The following is a 24993-nucleotide window of genomic DNA, read 5'->3' as shown; positions in this document are numbered from 1 at the left end:
ACTACTTTAAAAATCCTGTTGCATTACATTTGTTGAACTATTATTCCAGCCAGTGTATAGGGCTAGAACGATATGCGAGCTTTTTCCTTTTATCTGAAAGGAAAACACTTTAAATGTTCCATTAGATAGTCTTTGTTTTAAATAGTTTCACAAGGGTGCTCTGTTGCACTTGGATGGGTCAGAAAGTCACACTTGCCACCTTCTTCTCCACTTACAGGGCTGTGTAACACCCGCAGTGTGTAGGGGTATCAAGTGATGGTGGAAGCTGTAGAGTTGGGTTTGGTTTTAGACAACAACAACTCAAACTTCAAATAAGTATTTCTGTGGTTCGTTTAAGGTAATAGAAGTGTTTCAGAGCTTTGAACCTGGAAATCTCAAAGCACCTTTATGAGACAGCACTGTTGTCCTGTTACAAACAACTACTTGTTTCTGTGTGTAGCTTGCTCAAGGTTACAGAAGAATTCCTGGTGGAAGAGGGAACTATATCCAAGCCTCTGGATGCTTGAAACTTGAAATCTAATTTTTGCATTATCCTCTCCTAACAGAAATCAAAGACCTATACATTTCCTGTCATTCTGCTGAAATTAATTAATTCATAAGTATTAATAATTTGATCAATGCTTTTAATTCAGTTTACTGTTTCTTTTTCTTTCCAGGCATGTACTGGTATAGAAAATATTGATGAAGCTATAACTTTGCTTGAACAAAATAACTGGGACTTAGTGGTAAGTATTTTTAAGAAAATGACTTTAGATCAACAGCAATGTGCCATCTTGCTGAGACAGCTATTATCTTTATTTCAAGTTTGCATGTTTCTTATGGCTGGGGCAAGCAAGTTATCTGCAGACTCTGGTCTGCTAAAGTCTCATTGTCAGGTAACAAAATACCAAGTTGCACATACCCTGGTGTACTTTGATTGTGTTCATGCCTACTTTATTTGTTTATTTTTCTTTAAATCCACATTTCACATCACATTTAGTTTCCTGTTTGTTTAGTTCTATGCTTAATTTTTGTAGGTAGTGTAAGTAGGGCAGCATTTTTGGAAGACATCTTGCACATGCACACAAGAATTTTGAGGAGTGCCTGTGGAAAAAATAAGAACGTCTCCAGTTCTTAATGTTTTTAGTTAAAAATGAGATATTTGCTCCTCTGTTGCTAATTGACATGCAGAATTCAGTCAGAGATTAAGTCTGTACCTGATTCAGATTTGGTATTATCCAGATGCAAACAGAAAAACCAGCAAGCTCACCCTAAAAAGACTGTTGCCTTGTTTGTAACAGGGTTCATTGTGCAGACAAATACAAGGAAAACAATAAAACAGGTTTATGTATTTTAAGGTGAACTTTCTGCCCATGCAGAGAGTTATCAGCATGAATAAAGAAACTCCATGTTTTAATGGTTACAAACTGAGTATCACAGAGATGGTGAAGTTTTAAGCAGTGCTTGCTAGGAGGAATGTCGTGTTTCTTTTGAAGCACAGTGATTAAAATGACATGTAATATTGTAACCTATTGTAATCAAACTCTCTGTACTCCAATCTTAATGTTTAATGTTGAAGCTTAATGTTTAAAGTCAGTGTTGGGTGAAGTGTACCACGTCTTTATTTGCCATGTGTCAGTATATGAGCAGGAATGAGACAACAGTGTGCAAAACAGTGTACATATCATTGTCTTTAAACAGGAAAACCCAAGTGTGTGTTGGCAGACTGGTACTGTTAAAAAAAAAAAAAAACCATCTTTTGCCACAGTAGTTTGTTGTGTTGTAATGGGGGCTGTTTTGAAAATTAGTGTTTGTTATGTGAAGGCAAAGAATGACTTATGCATTCTCTCTAGGTCTTAAGGTTCTCAATATGATGCATTAAATCAGCTGAATATGATTGTGAGGGTTTTGTAAAGTGTATGCTTAACATACAGTAAATGCTCACAGGTGATGTTGAAAAAGAGAATAATGATGAAAAATGTCAAAAACAACTAACTGGATTTGTTTATTTATTTATGCTCATTCTGGAGTCTCAAAAGAAAAAATAAAGGGAGTGGAGTACTTACAGCTATGAGAATCCCTTTCCATATTTCATTTTGTTAGTGATGATTAAATGATCTAGAAGTAGAACACAGTGGGAAAGAAGTAATGACCCAAAAATGCAAGCTTAAAAAAGGCATATGGGAAGTCAGACAGGAAAGAAAATTAGGGATCTAAGAGGTACTTCAGGAAATTGTCTTTGAAAAGGAAAAGGTAAGTTGTGGAAGAAAAATAAATGAATTAAGGTGAATAAAAGTGACGAAGATGTCCTAAGTCTGTCATTAGAAGGGCACTGGCTCTTTTTTCTTTTTTTTTTTTTATGAAGAACAATCTTCTTATAAAAAGGAGTGGAAACTAAGTTATGCAGAAGAGTGAGGAAAGAGGAGAGAAGGTAAAAGGAATATGAAGGCAGAAAATAAGAAAAAAAAGTTTCTAGCTTGAGAGAAAATTACACATCGCATTGTTAAGCAAGGGGTTTTAGCTTTTCAAAAATCAAAGCAGCACATGAAAAAAGGTTCAATACTTAAGGGAAACATAGGGATTTTGTGTTTTAAAATTGAAATTGTAGAATAAAATTGTAATTTTGCCTGGTATGTGAGCTTTCTTTTTTTTTTGAGAGGCTTATTGCATAGGTCTTTAGTGTGTGCATGTAGTGGAGTTGTGTGTGTGCATGTCCCTGGTGATTCAGTAGGCAAGTACAGAATCAGCCACAAGAAATGAGGGAGGAGGGAAGGCTTTGTTTTTGATTAAACAAAAAGGTCTTGGATGTTTTTAGCTCAAAAGAAATTTTTAAAAATGTGTACGCAACAAGTGTCATGCTCCAAGGATTTTGTTTTCAGGTAGTTTTTTGAGATTTTTTTTTTTGTTTGCGCTGATGCAGTATTCCTACTGCTTGCTTTCTTTTCTTTTTTTTTCCTGGTCTTGTTAGTAGATTTTAGTATCAAGCGTTAAAATGTCATGTATATCTTTCCTGTTACTTGAGTGAATGTTGCTGTGTTTTTCATTTTTTGGACGTTTGATTTTCTTTACAAGTAAGACCTAATATTGCCAAAGGAACTCCTTTCTTGGTTTAGTTCTAATAGCCACTTTTTTTTTTTTTTTTTAAGAAGAATGCATCTGAATTCTTTTTTCTTTGTAGTTTAGGATGGAAATAGCAGCTTTCTGTTTCTGAACTTTTAAAAATCCCTTTTCAATCCTCATACCCTTAGAAGTCTTCGTGTCTCTTCTCCTATATGGGATACTTATAGACAATATAAACAACTTATCTTCCACCTGGAACCAAACAACTTGGATTTAAATTTGAGTTGTGTATATTTTTGCAGTGTTCAAATCATGTTTGTAGCTGTTTGAAGGGATACAGGAAGCTGTCATTCATGAATGTTGCGTTGGCTTTGTTCAAGTGCTGAAAATCAAGTTTATCATGTGAGCGCTGCAGAGGAATTCACATGCAGTAACAACACATGATTTGTCTGGTGGGATCATGAAGTCGTAGCAATCTCACCAATAATAAGTTTCCTACTGTTGCATACGACTTGGCCTTTGTGGCGATCTGCTGCATGAAGCAGCTTAATTTTTTGGTGTGTATTGGAACACAGTAGCCTAGTTTCTGTCTTTTTTTAAGGCCAAGAAGTAAAAAGTTCTCTGTGTCACTGAAAACCTGTAAGATTAAGTGATGCCTTTAATCTTCATCTCTATGAAACTGTTTTCCAGTAAATGGATCCAGCAACTCTTAAACCTGCTGGGATTGCTAATACGTTATTTCCTGAGTGTTGTTTCTTTGACATCTATCAATTTACAATTATTTTTAACATCTGAGGAAGCAAAAGTTAGGAATTTGCGTGCTGTAAGATTTGATGTTTTTATGGCTTGTTCATTCAAACTGTGGCCTTCTGTTTTGGCATTTGAAGGTAAGATACATTTATATTGTCATTCTTAAACTTTGTGTAAAGACAATAAAATAAAAGTATGAAAAACCCCAAGTATGTGTCTTTTGAAGTGTTTTCAATGATGGTCTGTGTTTGAAGGAAATGACCTATTCATGCAATAACTTGTAATCTGCTTCTTGGCTCTATGTGATACAGCCTTCATGCACATGAGGTTGTTACCTGTGTGATGATAGTTCTCTGTTCTCCTGATATCAAATACCAGCGTCTGCGCATAAACCTAATCTCCTGTACCTTTCATCGATTTAGTGACAAACACAAATCCTTCGCGTGTAGCAAGACTTCATATTCTCCACTAGTAGTCAGAACAGGATTTCTGAATGAAAAACTGGATTCAACATACTTAATTTTCTACTCTTTCCAGTATGACCATTCCTGTTGTTACTCATTCAGAGGTGACTAATTTAAAGTTGTTTTTATTTCAGTCTTTTCCAGTAGATGTGGTGATGTTAGGCACTGCTTAGCATATCACTTTAAGAGGATAATCATTTTCATCAAAATAAAGGTGGGGTTATCCCATGGTCACTTGCCTGTAAACATTGTGTGCAATTAAAAAAAAAAAATCATAAAAATATCTGGTTTTTATTTTTGATGTAGACTCTTGAAATGCCCTTTGTGCCTTCCTGCTATACTTAGTTTTGTTATTCCATGCTCAAAGCACAGTGTGATTGCAGTGAAGCCAGCAGCTGAGTGCACCTGCAAATGACTTGCAGTTTCTCTCATACACAGCTTCCAAGAATCAGCTGATAAAAAGCATTTCTATACCTTGGAAGGAGAAAACTGTACGTTTTGAACATCTGTTTTTATAAAGCTTCCACACTCAACTATAGGTTATTTTCTTTTTGACGGATAATGTGTACGGATGATTAGCTTGTGTTTTTTTAGTTCACCTTTTAAAAGCTCTTAAATCATTGTTATTTGTCAAGGTTTTTAATATAAGTATCCATTTTGTTTACATGTATATGTTTGTATTTCTTTCCAAAAGACAACATCACATAGAAATGAATCGACTTATTTACTTATTTAAAAAAAAGAAAAAATAAAAAGGAAAAAAAAAAGGAACTGAGAAAAGTGGGTGAGGGCTTTACAATTTTTCTTTTTAATTTCTGTTGGAAGTGCCATTTTAGATGAAATTCCTAGGCAGAAAATGGTCCGTTGCCTCTTGACAGTTACCAACCATCCATTATTTGTATCTTTTACTTTCTAACCATTACCCTAGTTCTTTTCCTAACAATGTGCAGTAAATAAATCACAGTACCAGCTGGTAACAACTAAAACACTAATGATTACTTTTATCTTTTTTTCCCCAACTGATTAGCCCTGGAGAAGCTTTGATGAGTTACCTCTTTGTATTTTATTTATTTATTTATTTATTTAATCGATCTGAATTAGCCTGCCCCCAGAAGGCAGATGATTAATTTACTTGGCACGAGGCCATTTCTCTTGTTGAAACATGGGACAATATCGTCATGTGCTTAGCAGCTCCCGTTTCATTCTAAGCTGTATTTCAGTGCCTGCAGAACGAGGACTACACGTGGTGTTTGGTGGTGGTTCACCACATTTGCCCCTTCTGCCTGCTATTGTTGACCTGCTGTTTTCTGTACTTCAGACTTGCATACTGAATATGGCACACATTTGACAGCACTTCATGTGGGGTTGGTGAAGTTTATGGTGTGCTCTCGTTAGGACTGGATCCGAAGGGTTTTGCCTGTTAGGAGCACAGACGTGTCTGTGCATTAAGAGCATCCTCCTGGGGGTCAAATGAACATTAGTGTCCACCTATGGGAACTAGAGGTTTGTATTCTCCCCCTGCCTTTATTTTTCTTTTTTCCTTCCCTTCTGCATGAATGTCCTGTCAAGTGACTGCGCTGAGTAGCCTGGATAGCCTTGAAAACCCTGCTGCCAGCAGAGCTGAGGAAGAAGGAAGCCCAGAGCTGTAATGCCAAGTCATGGTGGCGGATGGGCTCCTCGCTGGTGTAGGCGTGCTGCGGGCACAGTGCCTGTTGTCCAGGAAATACAGGAGTTGCAAGTTCCTTGTGTGTCCAACTGCAGCATTAACCTCTTGTAGCAGGAAACAATTGAATTACGTGTGAACTTTTTGTTTTACAAAGGCCCACAGAGGTCTCTTTTGGAAGTCATTAATGTGGTTTCTGTTAAATCAGGATCCCTGCTCACAAAAAATCCTTTGATTTCTCATTCTCTATATTGACAGCTGTTTTGCAGCTCCCAAAGTGACGTTTCCGTATCTTTGAGCTAGCTCAGATGCATGCTGTGCATCTTATATGCAAGTTTGGGGCAGCTGGGTGGTAGCAAAGAAGACAAGCTCTTCTTAAACTATGAATATTAAAACCATTATTTTTTGTTTTTACTTTTACTTTTGAATGCCTTCATCTCGAATAAAACAAATGTTTCATTTTCATATATCTTTCATATTTATATCTTGTGTATCTTCTAACACTGAAGACCCTATGGAACGTGCAGATCTATAGGTAGTTGTAAGCATGGTATGGTTTTCCATATAGTGGTATGCAGTCATCTATTAAGGAAAAAAAAATAGGCACACACACAAAAAAAACTACTACTACGACTTACAGAGGAAATTAAGATTCTTTGCTTGCAGAATGCAGAATAAGAGTCCTTCTTTGTCACCTCAGTCACATTCTTCAAGCAAGGAGGGTTACCTCTGATAGCAACAAGGTCCTACCACATCCCAACTGCTTTCACCTGCGACTTTTAACAGTGGCACCGGTTGGTGGCTTGGGTGCTGTGGAGAAGAGTTTAGTATATCACTACTGGGACACTATGACTCTGTGAGCAGGGAGTGCAATTGATCCTGTTGTGTCTCTGTATCAGCCTTGGTCCTGTGCGTGCAAGCGCTCTGCTAGACATCACAGAGTGGTCTACAAAGCAAACAGAGTTTAAACTAAAATGGAGCCAAGAGCAATAAAAATGTCGTGTACATGTTGTGACACGTGCAAGCAAGGAAACAAGCATAGTAAAGGGAGAATACAAGTAGCAAATAAGTAGCTTGTGTGTTCTACACTTCTGATTGTTTTGAATAAAACCATTATTTTTATATATAAATTGGTCCTTGGATGGCTTTTTTTTTTTTTCCCCAGAAAACTTAGGTGGTCTTTGGGTTTGTTTTCTTGTTTGGATGACCCTTTGCTCTTTAAAAAGAGGTTGAGAAACACTGCTTGAATCATGTTAACATTGCCGTATCTTGAGATTTTGTTTTTTTCCCCCCAGGAAACCCATTAAAGTTGTAATCAAAGCTGTAGCTGCTGATATTGTGTAAATACTGAAGAACCTCAAGTTTCACAGTGTTCTGTATGTAAAGAAAGGCTGGGAAGGGAGCAATTCCTGGCTTGCCCGTAGATAAAGATTTGAAAACAGAAATGAGTTGTTTTCCTCATCACCAGTCTGTACTGAATTCCTGTAGATCTTGCCTGGGACTATTCAGGCCAAAAAAAAAAAAAAAAGACCCAAACTCACAAAATGCTCCTTACCTCAACAATTAATATTTGTGTCATGTGCTAGATCGAGAGGGACATTTGTTTTTTTCAGGTTAGTTCTTTTTCTTTTGGGTTCTAAGGCAGGTGAATGTTAGAAATACCAACTATTTCTTCTACTTCTGAGCAAATGATCACATCTGCTTAAAGAGGATGAAACGTTGTCTGGGGAAGATTGGGGAGTTGGTGAAAACAGTTTCTGAAAATGTTTTTTATTTACTTAGTAGGGGACTGTTTAGGTAGTTAGGGCTCACTTAGGTATTTACAGCTCATTTTGGTCTATCATGACTGAGGCTGAGGGGTGTAAAGTTTACAACTTGACGGAAACCATGAAGTGGAATTACGTATTCAATTTTATCTTTCTTTGTCCTCCAATTCGAGGGCATTTTTTGGAGTGATGGAAAAAAAATAATGGATATCTCTCAAGGAGGTGGGGTTGTTGTGTGTTGTCTTTTCTTATTAAGGCTGTTAAGAGAGTCATGGCTCTAAATCCCTGTGTTAGTCAGTGCTGTCTCATGTATGGTGTGCAGTTCTGTTGGTTCAACAGAAGGGACTAATTCTCACCCTGCTGTTTGCAGGAGGGTGTGTAATGGGTTAAGAACTGTTAGTGCAGGGTAAAACCGATGTAGCACAGACCCAAAAAACTTCTAAATTAACACCCTTTCATGCCTGTTAAACTATGATCATTTTTCAGTATTTGTGAAGAGATCTATATCTTCCATCCCTTCACAGCTCTAGCAAATGCGATGGTTAAGCTACAAACAGTTTTGTAGACACTAAAGGGTTTATGTTAATCTCAAATTATTTGCCTTTTTTATTACTATTTATTTAGTATTTCTAATAGAAAAAAGCTACTTTATTCACTGGAACATAACTAAGGGATTGAGATTGTGTTTTCAGGCTGTGTTTTGTAGCCATGCTGCTGCAAAGATATATAAGAAATTTTAATGTCTGGCCAGAAAGATAGCTGAGCAGATTTTTAGGCGTTTCAAGTCTTTGCTGTCAACATTGTAAAGCAATGTAATCAACGTGCATCTTCCTAAATAATAGGTGAAATTTAGTTACTGAAGAAGTGAGCTCCTGTAAGTTTTTCTTGCTTACTGATCTAACAAGCAATGGGACTAAAAACCTTTGATTTCACTTCATGAAAGACTATTGTAACAAAGATTTATTTATTTATTTTTGTGCTCTGAGATTAATGAAGAAGCAGGAGCTGAGCTCGCAGTGGTGCCCGGCAGTGTTACTGTAGCTACATGCATGCGTTACCTGCCTGCCTTGCATTTCACTAATACTTATTTTCAAAGGCTTTTGCCTCTGTATTGGAAATTTCTCTGCAGATTGCTTGGCATTAATTTGTCCTTAAACATTTGAATTCAAGAGCAAATTTCTGGAATATATGAATAGTTAAGTGGCTGCTAATTGGTGTTTTAAGATATCTAAAAGTAGTTCTCCATATATTACTCTGTAACTAGTTGAACTGAAAACTGCGTAAGTCTTATAAACACGTGTTTGACAAGCAATTAGTCTGTCATGGAATCATGCTGGGAATGAACGAGTAGGAGAAAAATGAAGTAATTTATTTAATTTGAGAATCAATGTCTGCAGACGCTGCGACTACTTTGCATGTGAACCTTAATTGTGAAAGATTGTGCCATGTAATTGAAGAGTCCTCTAGATCCACCAGACTTTCAACTTTACTGTTGAATATCTTAACACTTTTGTCCTAGTTTTATTTATTTATTTATTTGTTTGTTTCTATTTAAGCAAACTGTTTTTAGCTGGTCCTGGAAGATGTGAGTTGCTGCAGTGCCAGTAGCACAGCACAGATGTCATGAAACAGGAATATTGTAGGCAAATTATACATCACATAATTTTGAGTCTGTATTTTCTGGTTTCCAAACAAAGCTAAATCTTATGTAAATATTTTTTATTATTGAATAGTGATTAGGCAGTCTGTTGTCTATGGTTAGGGTAATTTGGAAACTCTCATATAAAGTGTTTCAAGTTGTTACACCTTTCCAATAAGAGCAATCTTATTCTATACACAGTACTTTTAGGATTTTTTTTTAAATAGTCTTGTCATGAGATTTCACCCATATTATATCTTTTTAATAATTACTGGGAGCTAGTATGTCATAACAATGAGCAATTTTAAAGCTGAACAAAAAGTATGTTGTCTTGAGGTAGCCATCCCCAACCTTTGCGTTTTGGCATTGTCATCCAAATTTACATAAAATAATTTGGAGAGGGATAGAAATGTTCAGAATATTTTTCCAGGCATAGACTTTGTTTACTCTTTCTCTCTTGCTGTCAGGTTTAGTATTTTAAAGAGTACCAAAATACTCTCTGATATCCAGCATAAGCTTTTGTTTCTGTTAAGTTGTAGTAGTGTAAGAAGTTGTAATGTTAATCCCTAGAGCCAAGGTACGTGTATGTGTCAGAAGGCAGCAGATGTATCAGTCTGCTCCTCTCCCTGTACGCATGAATGGTTTTTGAGTGGTCGGTTTGGGGTAGGTTCTTTTCCTTTTTTACTGTTGAAAGTAGCGTTTTGGCTTGGATAGATCCTGATCAGTAAGATTCCTTAATATGTTCATGCTATTTATTTTCATTGCACTATAAAAATGCACCAAGTTGGGAATTTATTCTTGAGCTTGTGCTTTGTTTGTGGAATTATGCAGTGACAATATAAAATTAAAGGGCTGTGCAAAGTGTGAGGGTTTTTTTTCCCAGGATTATAGAAGTATATCTAACTGTTGAAAGGCTTCCTAGTGCATGTCGGCATGTTGTAGGAACTACAGGAAAAAGTTTGTCGAAGCCACCAAAGAAGTAGGGAGAAATGGGAAACCACATCTAGAGTGCTAATTGTAAACTATTTCAATGCGTGCTCTCTTGCTGATGAAGTGAATCATCTGTATGAATATATTCATGTGGCATTTTTTGATGAAATGTTAATTTTTTGCTTTATTAGCAATTCTATTGTTTCGCAGCTTTTCATGAAGTATATTTGTTGTACAGAAAGCAAGCTGAAATAAAGCAGAATGCATAGAAGACATTTCATTGTAGTTCAATTACAGCTTTTGGTTAAATTTTAACCACGATGGGGACAAATGTTGGCATTCTGTAAAAACTGTGGGTGTAACTTCACGTCTAGCACTTGGAAATACTTTGAGACTTGCAAAGCTGGGGAGATGCCAGCAAGTATAAGACAAACTACAGGAAAAAGCTGACTCTCTTCTTTGCCTTGCAAAGCCTGCCAAAGATAACAAAGGTAAAGGTTGCCTCTGTTAATTTACTATGGGGACATAATTAGTAATTTTTAAAAATTTAAATATTATTGCATTCATTTAAAAATCCAAACTAAATAATACTTTTTACGACTTAGACCGAAACCAGTTTTAGTTGCTAAAATAGCAGCTTCAAAATATCTGTTTGTGTAGGAAGGTGATAGTGTGTCTTGTCTGTAACAGTATCTGGTCTGAAGTAAGTTTTATTCCTGCAGAATGCTTTACAGAGCTTTGCACTTAGAATAACAGATCGCAGACTGGTGTGTAACAGGAAAGATTTGGTATTTGCCTGAATATGTATAGAAACCATGTTCCTCTGTTTGGGAGTCTCGTAATACAGTCTTGGTACAGAAAGGAGTGGTTGTATTACAGCTGATTGCAGTAAAGCTTTATTTTATTAATCCAGATTGTCTGTGTTATTTGCCTAATACTTAAAGCATGTTTTTATCAATGTCATTTATGAAGACTTTGCTGTTTGTTCCCAAATTTTCCTTTTTTATTGTTATAGTCATAGGAAAAGTCCACATATATTCTTACTTACTGTAGAGTTTCCTGAAGTCATGATATTGGCAGGTCAGAACAAATGTTTCTATAGACCTACATCTGCCATTACCTGTTTAAAAGCCTAGTAATGCTAATATCACTTCTGTTAAAAATGCCATCCAAAATTAGTTTTTTGACAAATAGAGAGCTAGTAGAAGAACATTACTTATTGAAATGTGCAGAACTCTGCGAGTAGCTTTAATTGTAAGCAATACTTCTGTGTTCAGAAGGAACCAATCTTGATGCTGCTGCCATTTTGCTTTACTTTGTGTACTCATTTGTCACACAGTTTTAAAGTTTGGATGAAATTTAAAATTCACTTTTTTTTTTGTCCTTTCATGCATATTTTGTCTTGCTGGTGCTCTTCTTTATCACTTATTTATTTGTTATTCCTCTCTGGATAATATACTTTTTTTTAAAGCATAACATTGTACTGTCTGTTTGGAGTTTTATCATCTATTTATTTTGTTTGAATGCAAAATAAAATAATAGATTTAAAATCTTTGGGATTAAGCAACTATAATTTATTATATGAAAGCAACGAAGTTAGAATAAGAACGTTGCATTTCACAGGGAATATCACATTTAATCAAGACTAGGAGAAGAATTAATTGCAATGATCTTACAGTTACAAACTAACTATAGTATAAATGACCCTTTCTGTACTTTGGGAATATCATAAAATACAAAGTATTAGAAATATTTTTCCAGTGTATTTTAGATTGCTTAGTGAGGAACTTTTAGTATATTTTATTCAACTTTTAATTTCTTAAAAAAAAAATAATTTTTTTTTCGACTCAAGCAGGATGAGTCGATTGCATGCAGGAATACTCATTGTTTTTTACAAAATACAACTGTTACCAATTTTTTATTCTTCAGAACCCAAAACACTGCATTTGATGTCTCTCCCTCTATAGTGAGGTTTTGTATGTATGTTTTGGTGTTATATTCACCAATGTTATCAGACTGAGAAATAAATAAATATAGGATTAAATGATGAAAGGGTCAGTTAGGTATTAAGATAAGTTTTTGTTTGTTTTGTAGTGTGAAACAGCGAACCAACCGTTTCTGTTATATTTCTAAATATAGCCCAGCAAGCTACCAGTACAACATCCTCTGAGATAGCGATAGATAGAGCAGCCTTTACTTCAGCTAACGTAGGAAGTAGCATGGGAAAAACTTTCTGAATTTGTGGTTTGAGAGCAACTGTTTAGATACTAAGGAAGTCTTAAATACATAATAGGAAGAAAAGGCAAAATGAGCAGGAAAGCCGCAAAATGCAGAACTTTGTTCCTTTAGCATACCATGCATTTTTAAAACTGAAGTAAAATGTAAATTGTAACATTTGGGCAAGAATATTGCTTATTGAAGGACATAATAAATGAATCCTTTTATCAAAGAGAGCTTTAAGTGAGTTTCATAGCAAGAATTGAAGATATGGATCATGAGGCTATTGCATTATTTAATGTGGAATAGAACAGAAAACGAGAAATCTTTTTGTGCCGGACTGACAGATTACTAGGGTATTGGAAGAAAATGCTCCCTGAGCAAGTTCCTCAGTTTTATTTCCTTCTGCCTTTCTCTGAAGCAGTAGATGCTGTTTGGTTGGCCACCCCTGGATTTTGGATGAAATCATCTGCGCAGCAGTTCCTATTGCCCTGTGTCTGTGTCTCACTCATGTGGTTTGTTTAATGTAAACCTCCTCAATTCTTAGCTAAACCAATGTAAAGCTCTGTGTGGCCTTCATTAAGTAGACTGAAGTGGTCTTGTTGAATTTAATCAAACCTAAATAAAGCTTTTAAAATTCTGTGTGAGATGATTCATGCATAAACTTGTACTGGTTGCATTAAGCTGATGTGGTTATTTATCTCAATGGAACTCATGCAGCTTTTACATGTGCATGGCATTTACAGCTCTCTAACCCCTTTTTCTGAAAGTGTTGCTCTTCTAGCATGAGCTTCTGCTTGAACTTGCTTTCTTTTGCTTAGAGATATGCTTTCTAGTACCCTGGTTTGATAAGTCATGCTTCCCAAGATCCGTTTCACTCATCCAAGATACCCAGGTTGTTTCCTGAAGAGACTCCGTAATTTCTGCGTATCAGACTCTATCCTGCTCACTGCTGGTTTTCACTGAAGTAGGGGTTTGAATGTGGGAAATTGTTAAAGGATTTGTGTTTCTACAGTAGGGTTTGAATCCATTAGCCAAAACTTGTGTGGTATGGAGATTGGGAAGGAGAGGGGCCAACACGTGTCTGTAAAAGCAGCTCTTCTCCCACCTCACCCATTGGAAAGGCCTTTGACTCTGCTCTTATCTGGGCCTGGTGTTAGTGCTTCACATAATTCATCTAAGTATCCTTTCTAAATGCTGGAAATGAAACCTTTCATCTGTACTTGGAGACGAAGGAATTCCCAGCCTTGTTTGTGTATGCAGCCAGTATAATTAGACCTCTGCTTTTAAATAAATCCCCTCTGTTTTTGAATTTAGTGATAACCACCGAGTACTTCAAGCTTAGGAGACAAGTTTTTGTGCTGTCTTTAATACCTCAGTTCATTCATAATTATTCCTAGGAACCTTCTTGCCATCCAGCATGAGAGTCACCATAAGATATGCTTAATTGTTTTTAACAGGTTAGTGCTAGAATTGTGTGCTTGGAGAGAAGTCAACATTGCTGTTTCATCAGCTTATTGAGAAATGGTGGTTCTTGTTTTTCTCCAACAATGTTTTGTACTGGTTTGAAAAACAAAAAAAAAAGTCACATTTAGGCAGAGTGGACGAATATTTCAGTTGATAGCCTTTGAGGAAAGGCTTTATGCTTTGCGGCATTCTTCAGGCACTTAAATATTTCTAGTGCGCAGAGTAATTTTCCACTTAAGCTGAGCTTAACTCTTTAAATGAAGACAGCATTAGAACAGACAGAAAAAAACACTGAAGCTGTGGTACCCTGTAGTGGATACGAGTGGCTGTACGGAGTGAGGACAGGGTAGGCATGCGGTGCTGCTTCCCGTGTAGCGCTCCGAAGCTGAAGACATTTTCCAAGCCAGACATGGCATCTTTATTTAATAACCCATGGATAGATTTACTGCACCTGTTATTAAAACTGTTTCAAGGGAAATATATCTCTTTAATTACTGTATATTAGTCACACAGGCTGGTTTTGATGATCAAATGATCCCTGTTTGGAAAGACAAAAATTTAATATCTTTGAATGTTTGCTTAACCACAGAGACCTGATCCTCTCTCAAAGGGGACTGACACTGGGGAAGAAGAGTCTGGAACTGTCTTAATAACATGTTCATTTATTTTTATTTTTTTTATGCACAACCTTCCTGCTATGAAGCCGTAAGGTGGATGGTTGTTCCCTTTTCTTTGCAGTGCCTACTTACAGATATCTTGGAAGAACATGGATATTTAATATTTATTCAATATCTACATGTGCACTGCCACCATTTGTCATCTACGTAATTTTAGTCTTCCATCTTGCTTAACAAACAGTGTCCAGACTCTTTATTTTTACTGTGTGGTTAGTAGAGGTCTTTCCATCAAAAAAAGTACATAATGCTGCAGCTGTTTTTTTCTTACTGCTGTGCCCCTTAAATGTCACCAAGTTTACAGAACCGAGGATGTGAACAAGTGAATTATTCATTTTTAAAGAAAATAGCTTGGAGCCTCTATCATATTTGGCCCCTCTGACTAGACTTAAAAAAAATAATAATAATAAAAAATACAGGCTTTGACAAAAGAAATGTGGAAGTGCTGTGCTATATTTCTTCATTACTTAAGCAGCTTCTTTTGCTCCAAGAAGCTTCTTTTGCTCCATCTTCTTGTCAGCAGATGGTCGTTGGTGTGTTAATCCTGTGGTACAAGAACCTGTATTTGCTCTTCATATCCTACAGATACAAAATAAAGGATATTTTTGTCTTTTAACCAAATTGTGTATGTTACTAAAGAGTATTGGGGTGGGGAGGGGAGATGTCAATTCAGAAAAACCCAAACAAACCAAAACCTCTCACTTCTTCCTGGAGACTTATTAGATGAACATGATCAAGAGCTATGTATGACTGCAAAAACCACAGTGATGATAAACAAGACACGTTAAAAAGAAACCACTGATTATTGCCATGCACAGCGGATAAACTGATTTAAAAAGTGTTCTGGTAGGAAGCTTTGTTTTCACTGTAATTTGATGCAGCCTTATGGGTAACTGCTGTAGTTTAGAGATACCTGCAGCTCTTCTGCTTGTCTGTTTTTTCTGCTGTCATTAGTGTAATATTTTATCTAAATAAATGACAAGTCTTATTCAGTATCATAGTTTCTTCGCTGAGTTAAGTAGTAGTGCATTTTTGACTTCATTATTAATTCTTATTTATTAATGGAAATTGTAAAACTTCATCCTTATGTATTCAGAGAAAAAGCATCAGGTTTAAACCTGGGTTTACTCCACTTTTGTATTTATTGGGCATTTCTTATTTAAGCCACATTTTTTAATGTTAAGTTGTAAAAATGATGATAGATTATGACAGTCCGTAGTTCAGTTACAATATTCGATTTCATCCTCCTGAAGCAGTAAATAGTCTACGAGCCTCTAAATTTTAGCTGTCTTCATCAAGGACCAGATACTTATTCACCAGATATACTGGCCAGCTGTTCAGGCATAGCTGACATATTATAAGAATGGATAAAAGTGATAGTAGAAATTGTGGTAGCAGAAATATAGGAATTGGTGGTACAGCAGAAATAGAAGATCAGTGAGATGCTACAAGCTCTCTTCAATGTCACCCTCAAGCCTACCAAATTTAAAAAAAAAAAAAAAAAAAGTGAAAAAGTGATTATAAAGATTATCAAAACTCAAAATTAGCATGTCAAAACATTTTTTTAACATATTTTTTCTCATTCCTTGTCAAATTCCCTCCAGTGCTATTCCTCTTTATGTGCCCATTGCTGGGCCCTGCTTAAAAGCCTTAGGTGAGGTGAGGTTCTGACATCTCTACTCCTATATCTTCCAACAATAATCAGAACAGAATTGAAACAGCCGAGTAGTGAAATGTGTAAGCTCGTGTGGTATCACTTTCACTGCACTTCAAGTCTGAAAAATCCTAGCATCAAGGAGATTGTGGAACCTTTTTTTTTTTTTTTTCTTTTTTTCTTTTGTGGTATAAAGCAGCCTGCAAGAAGTTATCTCCTAAATACTGTTGAAGAGAGTCTTACTCTTTTCCAACTTTTTTGCTCTTCCTGACTTTGTATATGCTTTGGTTGATATATAAATGTACATAGTACCAGATGTGCTGAAAATGCGTTACAGATTCCCACAAGGTATAATGGCGCTATGCTGGATCAGGCTGAGAAAACAATTTTGTCAGAAGTGGGTTTTTGGACTTGAAACTGGGGTATGTTGTGTGGCTATTCTAAACAAAAGACATTTTAATATCAAAGAGATAATATTACAAAACTTTTATAGGTAATACCTCTGTAATTTTAAATAAGAGGCCTAATTTGGTTGCAACTCGCCAGGTTTGGGCCCAGTCTCACACCTACACTTAAGTAATATATTGTTTATTTTGATAATCTGAGCAGCATAGGATGATACCTAGCTGCATAAACTGTATTTAAAAATCATTTCCTTTTGTGTGTGAAGATTGGTTGAATTTGAGGAGGGGTAGTTTGTATTTCTGTGAGTCTGTGGCACATGGGTACACTTCAGAGACTAGGTCAGAAGACTTCGAACTTGGATGTATGTGGTGTATGTATTGGTGTATGTGCAGCTGAGCAGGATTTTAGGTTTGTGTAGGCCTGATAGTTCTGGGAAACACGAGAACTTCTGTAAATGTACTTGTCTGTGCACAGTTAGCTTGACGTGTCTGAAAGCTGCATTTTTAACACTTTGTACGCTTCCTACGATTTACTGAGCACAGGCCATGTGCTTGGTTCCTGTGCATTACACCTGGGAAATCCATCACACACACACACACAGGAGCCTGAGCATCAGTTCATGTTCATTTCCACCTAGATAAGTTTTATTTTTTTTTATTATTATTATTTTAAGAGTGTACTTCAATGGCAATATTGTTTACCAAGAATATTCACTTAGTGGAGAACATTTTACAATACATTTTAAAGCAAGTTAATCACTTCTTAAAACATATTATAGGAATCCTTCTGATTTATTGTTATTTCTCTGCATGTTTGATTGAAAACTTATTTTTTCCTTTCAGGCAGCTATAAATGGTGTAATACCGCAAGAAAACGGCATTCTGCAAAGGTAAGCACAGAGTGCTGGAGTAGTACGTGCAGAGAATGATGCTGTGTAATGGTTACGGTTTTGCTCCTGAATCCGAAGATGGTGATGTACCTTTTAAAGCAGTTTCTTGAGCCACAAATTCAATACCTGTCAAGGCTGATTTAACTTTTTTTTTTTCTTTTTTTTTTTTTCCCCCCATACTGGTGGAAAACCAGCTCAAACACCTATTCAAACTAGTTAATTTTTATTCTAAATTCATTTGTTGTTAGGTCATTCTGTAGTACTGTCCATTTACTGGGTCTGGATGTTGATATGCTTTCTAGGAAGTCAGGACTTTGTTTTGTTATTTTTTTCTTCCCCTAAAGGTGTAAAAATTTGCAGGACAAAGCTTATGCCTTGCTAAGTATGTTCTTTTTCCTTATGCATTTTTAATGATATCAGTATTCCATATACCTCTGGCCAAAAAAATGTTTGTTTGTTATAAGTGAATTACATGCAGCAGATATTGTACTAGATAAAGTAAGGTTGCTCCCTTCTAAAAGGAGCTTTACTGACCATCTTTCAGCTTCTGAATTAAATTTTGGCTTGTATACTGATGCCTGCGTATCTTGAAGTCACTGACATATGATATCCTAAGTGCTGATGAGGCAATTGAAAACAGCAGAACAAGAATTGAGCTACTTGGGAGAGGCAGTAAAACAGCATTTTATATGTTGTTGAAGAAAATACTCAATGTACTATTTTTAAAAGGTTTGTTTTGATGATTAAAGAATATAAATTATGTAGGTAAAGTGGTGTTTTGGCATATATGTCAATACTCACTAAAGCTATCATTAAATAGTTTTTTTTAATCCAAGATAAAAACTTATTTGCTCAGTAAAGTTACTAGGTGTTTATTTATGGCTAGGTCTGCATAGTCCAATTCAGAACAAGCCTCTGTGTCAAGCACTATTTCTACCTATTAACATAAGCAGAGACACAGAAACAGGATTTGTTAGTAACTCCTGACCTCAAAGCGTTTATATTCAAAATACCAGAATGCTTGCAAGCATTTTGTCAGGGGAAGGATCTAGGGGGTAGTTATACCCAACTTTGATAACAAGCAGGTCCAGTGTCCACTTACAGCTTTCTTCAGTACTAATTTATTCATTTTTAGAAATGATTAGACAATAAAGAATGTCACAAGTAGTCTTCTTCCTTTCTCTTTCTCTCTCTCTCTCTCTCTTTTTTTTTTTTTTATAATTTTAATGCAAGAAGTTTAAAAGGAGACCTAGAAGGCATAGAAGCCTAGTTTCCAGAGGTTTTCAGATGAGGCTAATTTACTGACATGAAGCTTTTTATGTTCCATTACAGGTTGCCAGTCAGACATGTAGGATGCTTTCTGTGATGGAATCAAATATAATTAATACAACTGGACTTGAAGCAAGTTAATATATTGAGGGAAAAAAATACATTTTGTTTTATAATTCAATCGTGTTGACTGAAAACAAAAAAAACCAACAAAACAACAAATACCTGAGAATCAGGATATTCTTTGCTTCTTAGGTCTTTTAACAAAATGGTTACATTACTTAATTCATTGTTGGATGTCAGATTTAAAACAAACAAACAAACAAAAAACCCCAAACATATTGCTTGTTGTTTATACTTTTTTAAAGCCTGAAAATAAGACTGTTTCCTCTACTCTTTAGTCCTCTGCAGTGAGTCTTTGACCTTTGGGCATGGGTGTTTGTAGCTGGGAATTCATCCTTTTGAGCCTGAGAAATAGAGGAGCCACATGTTTTACAAGCATAATACGTTTTTCTTTTTCAAATGATGTGATTTGCAATAGCTTGGTACTGTTTATGCACGGTTCTGTGACATGGGTGCCACCCATATTCACACTTTTTAAAATTTCAGTCCTCCTCTAGATGACAGGTTTGACTTGTTGAAGAAGTATTTCCATTGAGAAATCTCATGGTATCTTCAGGAAAGGGAGTCTTTTAAATAAGTTCTGTTCAGGAATGGAAATGAGGCAACTTGCATCTCAGCATTTCCTAAATCCTCCTTTGCACAGCTCCCATTCTTTCAGTGCATACATTTTATTAGCTCACATCCTCCGTCATGATACCCTGTAACTGCACAGGACAGACAATCTAAGCAGGGAGCACAATTTTCCTGGTAAGGACATCTACAATGCAAAGCTCTAGGCTTGTGCTGTGAAGTATCTTGTCATCAAAATCTAATTTCAGTACATCACAATTTTCTTTGGCCTGGAGTAATGTTCCTTAAATTTCATGTGTTGTTACCTTTCCTTTCTAATCTCAGTTACATCTTGCAGAGAGGCTCACAGAAGAGAACAAGGTGTGCTTCTGGATAGTGAGGGTTTCCCAGTTTATTCTGACATTTATTTTGATTCTTTCCTGATTCTTATTTCCATGTGGTACTAGCCTGATGATGTAGAAAACTGGTGGTTGCCATGGTACAAGTTTTTATATGGTTACAGCACTCCTGGAACAGGAAATAATGCTGCTTCTCAAGATAAATCCAATGTTAATTACACAGTGAACTTTAGACTAAAAGAGTGGCTTAAATGCCTGATTGTCATTTAAACTGTTCTATAGCACTTCCGAGTCACTGAAATATTAACGTTGTTAATATGAAAGTTAATTTCTAATTATTAGTAAAACAGTACTTTCAGATATGACAGTGAAGTTTATTCAAGAGACATGTGCTGTGGACTGTAGTAAGTGAATAACACTGTTCATTTCACTTTGCTAATCTTTGTTTAAACATTATCAAGCTATTTTATTCAAACCTTCTTATCTGCATATGTTTCAGTGAGTATGGTGGAGAGACTTTACAAGGACCAGCGTATGGACCTACAAGTCATTCTGCAGCAGGTTCTTCAACTCCTTCCTCATCCTCAGCATTTCGCCACGTAGTGCCATCTAGACAAATAGTGGAAAGACAACCTCGAATGCTTGACTTCAGGGTTGAGTACAGAGACAGAAATGTGGATGTAGTACTTGAAGACAGCTCCACAGTTGGTAAGGATGTGTAAAAATGACATAAGAATTTTACCAGAGAAGTTTTTAAAAGAAAAAAAGAACAAAAAACCACGTAGCCTCCAAAATCCAAACCATAAAACAAACAAACAAAAAACAACAAAACACCAACCAACCAACCAAAAATAAAATAAAATAAAATAAAATAAAATAAAAATCTCTCTAAAATATCTCCCAAAAAATGCAGCCTCCACAGCTCCTAACCATTTTCAAATCTCTTTGCAGCTTTAAAAAAGCAAAATTTCACTAATCCTTTGTAAAGGTTAGTGATCTATCAAATATTTATTTTGAAATCTAGTTGTCTTATGGACTTGCTTCAGAAACATAATGAAGATTACTGATTAAGTTGACGCGTGAAAATATAATTTGCAGTAGGATTAGTGTGGATGCAGTCCGCTAATAAGCGGATGATCTTGGCATTTCCTTTTTGAATCTCTATAGCATCATCCTTTTCTGCATAGGATTAGTGACAAAATCATAGAATCGTAGAATCATAGAATATCCTGAGTTGGAAGGGACCCTTAAGGATCATCAAGTCCAACTCTCGACACCGCACAGGTCTACCCAAAAGTTCAGACCATGTGCCTAAGTTCACAGTCCAATCTCTTCTTAAATTCAGACAGGCTCGGTGCAGTGACCACTTCCCTGGGGAGCCTGTTCCAGTGTGCAACCACCCTCTCTGTGAAGAACCCCCTCCTGATGTCCAGCCTAAATTTCCCCTGCCTCAGCTTAACCCCGTTCCCGCGGGTCCTGTCACTAGTGTTAATGGAGAAAAGGTCTCCTGCCTCTTGACAACCCCTTACAAGGAAGTTGTAGACTGCGATGAGGTCTCCCCTCAGCCTCCTCTTCTCCTGGCTGAACAGGCCCAGTGACCTCAGCCGTTCCTCGTACGTCTTCCCCTCCAGGCCTTTCACCATCTTCGTAGCCCTCCTCTGGACACTTTCCAACAGTTTCATGTCCTTTTTATACTGTGGTGCCCAGAACTGCACACAGTACTCGAGGTGAGGCCGCACCAGCGCAGAGTAGAGCGGGACAATCACCTCCCTTGACCTACTAGCGATGCCGTTCTTGATGCACCCCAGGATACGATTGGCCCTCCTGGCTGCCAGGGCACACTGCTGGCTCATATTCAACTTGCTGTCTACCACGACCCCCAGATCCCTCTCTTCTAGGCTGCTCTCCAGCGTCTCATCGCCCAGTCTGTACATGCAGCCAGGGTTTCCCCGTCCCAGGTGCAGGAAAAAAAATTCATAGGAATTCTTGCAATTACGTAGAGCATTGTTACATCCTTTTAAAAAATTTTATTTGGCTCTTTTGTGGCAGTTAAGATTCCTTTTACCAGATTCTTTTTGTCTTCATTCTAGATCTGATGCATTTTATACAAGTATGTTAGAAATATGCTGTTCGTACCATTGCAGAGTATACTGTTTTTGATACTCACCAAGATGAATTAATTTTCTAAGGAAATTAAATTACTAAGGAGAAAAAGTTTTTTTTGAAGACAATATACAGATCAAAACAAAGAAATAGTTGATTAAAAAACTTGCAGAACTGTAGCCTTATGTCTGTGATGAAATTTGGAAATTGAAACTTTTTGGTCCTTATTTTTCTTCTCTGCATTCGATTTGATATTGGATGGTGCCACCTAGTGGTGATGAGTTGGAATTCTTGATCAGTGTTCTGTCTTCACTGCACTGCACTGAGTTATGCCCATGCAGAGTAGATACACAAATGGCCAAATCAGAATTGTGCAGCTGTAGTAATTTTTTTCTTATAAACTTCTTTCAGGTATAGGTGATTAAGGAACAGTCAGAAGGTAATCAGTGTAAGACTTCTGTCTGTTTCTTGGAATATGAAGGTCGAGGACAGCCTTGTGTTTGACAAATAGTAGGATTTCAGCTATGGACTTAAGGAAAGCAGCTTTTGGCTTTTTCAAAGATCTGCTTGGCAGAATCCCAGGAGAAACTGTCTTGAAGGGCAAAAGGACTTAAGGGAGATGTTGGTCTTCAAGGACAACTTCAAAGTACCAGAACAGTACCTTCCCACATGCAAAAAGGGGAGCAAATGTGGCAGAAGGCCAGCACAGAACAAAACTTCTCACTAAGCTAAATGCAAAAGAAAGTACAACAAAGGTAAAAGGTAGTGTTGGGCTATCCAGAGGGAATACAGGCTTGACAGAGTATGCAGGTTTGGAGCTAAAGGAAAACCAAAGGTCAGGCAGAGCTGAAAGCACTAAGAGATAAAAAGGGCTTCTGTAAGTACCCAGTACAATCAGCATTAAAACAAAAGCTCAGGAAAATGCGAACCAGCTGTTCAATGGCAATCTCTGAATTCAGTGTGTGGAAAGATTATGGAGCAAAATCTTCCTGGGATCCATTTCTTAGCACAGGAAGGAAAAACAAAACAAAACCAACCAAACAAACAAAAAAACAGGTGATCCAGGGCTAGCCTGGATTTGGTAAGGATAAATTATGCCTAATTGTATTGCCTTTTATGATGTGATAACTGGCTCTGTGGACAAGGGGAGAACTGGATGTTACTGTATCTGGTAAGGCCTTTTCCATACTCTGCTGTAGTATTCCTGTAGTAATATTCTTGAGATGAGGACTGGGTAAGTGAGCTTAGAATGTAGGCAGGTATTTGCCTGAACTGCCAGGTTCAAAGTCTGGTGAACAGTTGCTAATGTAGTGTCACTCAGGGGCTGATCTTGGGGCCAGTGTTGCTTGATGTCTTTATTAGAAACCTGCTTGTCAAGAAGAGCACTCCAGGCAAGTTCACAGGCAGTAGCACATCAGAGAAAGTGGCTGATGTTCTGGAGGGCAATTCTGCTATCAAGAAAGACCTGGACAGCCTGGAGAAGTAGACAGACAACAGCCTTACGAAGCTCAGCAAAAGCAAATATGAAGTTCTTCATCTGGGGCAGGATAACTCCATGTTATACCATCTGGTAATAGGCCAGAAAGAAACTTTGTGGGGAGAGGAAAAGAAAAAAAAGAAGCAGATCTGGAGGCTCATCAGTAGTGCACTCTTGCAGCGCACTACTGCAAGGATGCCAGCTGCATCCTTGGCTGTGTTAGCAAGAATATAGCCAGTGGATCCAGCAGAATAATTTTTCTCACCTATTCAGCACTTGTGAGACTGTGTCTGGAGCAATGCATCCAATTCAGGGGTACCCAGTACAAGAAGGATGTTGTGGAGTGAGTCCAGCAGTAGTCAGCAAGATAGTCAGGAGACTTGAGCACGAGGTGACATACAAGTAGAGGCGAAGAGAATTAGAGTAGTTCAACCTGGAGGAGAGAAGGGGAGAGGTAGAGACCTTATTACAGTCTATAACTGATGTAAGGACACAGAAGATGGAGCCAGACTCTTCTTGGAGGAGCATAGTGATGAGATAAGAAGCAAAGGACACAGATTGCAACATTATATACGCTGAATATATTTGTTTATTTTAATTATGAGGGTGGTCAAGTACTGCAGCAGGTTGGCCAGAGAAGCTGTTGAGCCTCCATCCTTAGAAGTGTTCAAGAGTCAGCTGAACAAAACCTTGACTGAACTGGTCTCGTTAGACCTCTGAACTTGTTTGAGTTGGCCTTGGTCTACGTGACCTCCTGAGGTACCTTCAGCCTAAATTATTTTGTGCCTATAATAGCTACAGGAAGAAGACAGCATCAAAATTTGCAAAACACTCAAATAGCTGTCAGACCAGTCAAGCTGTGTGAACGCTCTAGTTCCCTGTGTCAGGATTATTGGTCGTGGATTTGTGAGTGCACACCACCTTTATTGCTGGCAAGGTGCATTGCTTCAGGTAGCATGCACCTGCAGATGTGTGGATAGCACGTGCAGTGTAGAACTACTGAAATATTGTCCAAATTGCATGTTACATTGATAACTACAGTAAAACTGATTTTGTAGTAAATTTTTCTTGCTCATTTATGCGCTGTAATTCAGTAGTGTTTGAGATGGCGGTAAATGTGCATGCTTTATATGTGTTTTTCTTGACATTTTATTCCTTTTCTCTTCAGGAGATATCAAACGTATTCTAGAAAATGAACTTCAGATTCCTGCATCTAAAATGCTGCTGAAAGGGTGGAAGACTGGAGATGTAGACGATAGTGTAAGTTTTCAACTGTGTTTTCAGTTACCTGAATTCAGTGTTTCAAACTGAGGCTCTGAGGGTGGGGGGTTACAATGCAGGAATTGTGAGTTTCAAACAGTGTTAGATGTCTTTGGTGAAAGTAATACTAGGAACACTTAAGTTAAAACATTACCAAAAAATCACTTTTCGTTGTTTTTATTTAAAACATGGCACAGCTACAAAAATACTGTTATTAAATTCATAGCAAGTACGTCTTGAAACAAAAATTTGATGGTGTTGTCAAGAATTAAAAGAAGTAGAATAAACTAATATGT

General features: G+C 37.0%; 1 protein-coding gene across 1 annotated transcript in view; it reads left to right on the top strand.

Annotated features, from left to right (window-relative positions):
• The window catches only part of FAF1 (Fas associated factor 1), a 160376-nt gene that overhangs the window by 13502 nt on the left and 121881 nt on the right, over positions 1-24993 (top strand). Inside the window, exons 2-5 of the mRNA XM_084528394.1 lie at positions 657-725; positions 17511-17557; positions 20357-20565; positions 24606-24697. Coding sequence (XP_084384520.1) covers positions 657-725; positions 17511-17557; positions 20357-20565; positions 24606-24697 — 417 coding nt within the window. The remainder of the gene's footprint in view (positions 1-656; positions 726-17510; positions 17558-20356; positions 20566-24605; positions 24698-24993) is intronic.

The sequence above is a fragment of the Aythya ferina genome, assembly GCF_964211825.1.
Source record: "Aythya ferina genome assembly, chromosome: 8".
NCBI classification, from domain to species: domain Eukaryota; kingdom Metazoa; phylum Chordata; class Aves; order Anseriformes; family Anatidae; genus Aythya; species Aythya ferina.
The sequence above is the reverse complement of the archived record's forward strand: the minus strand, read 5'-3'. Positions and strand labels throughout refer to the sequence as shown.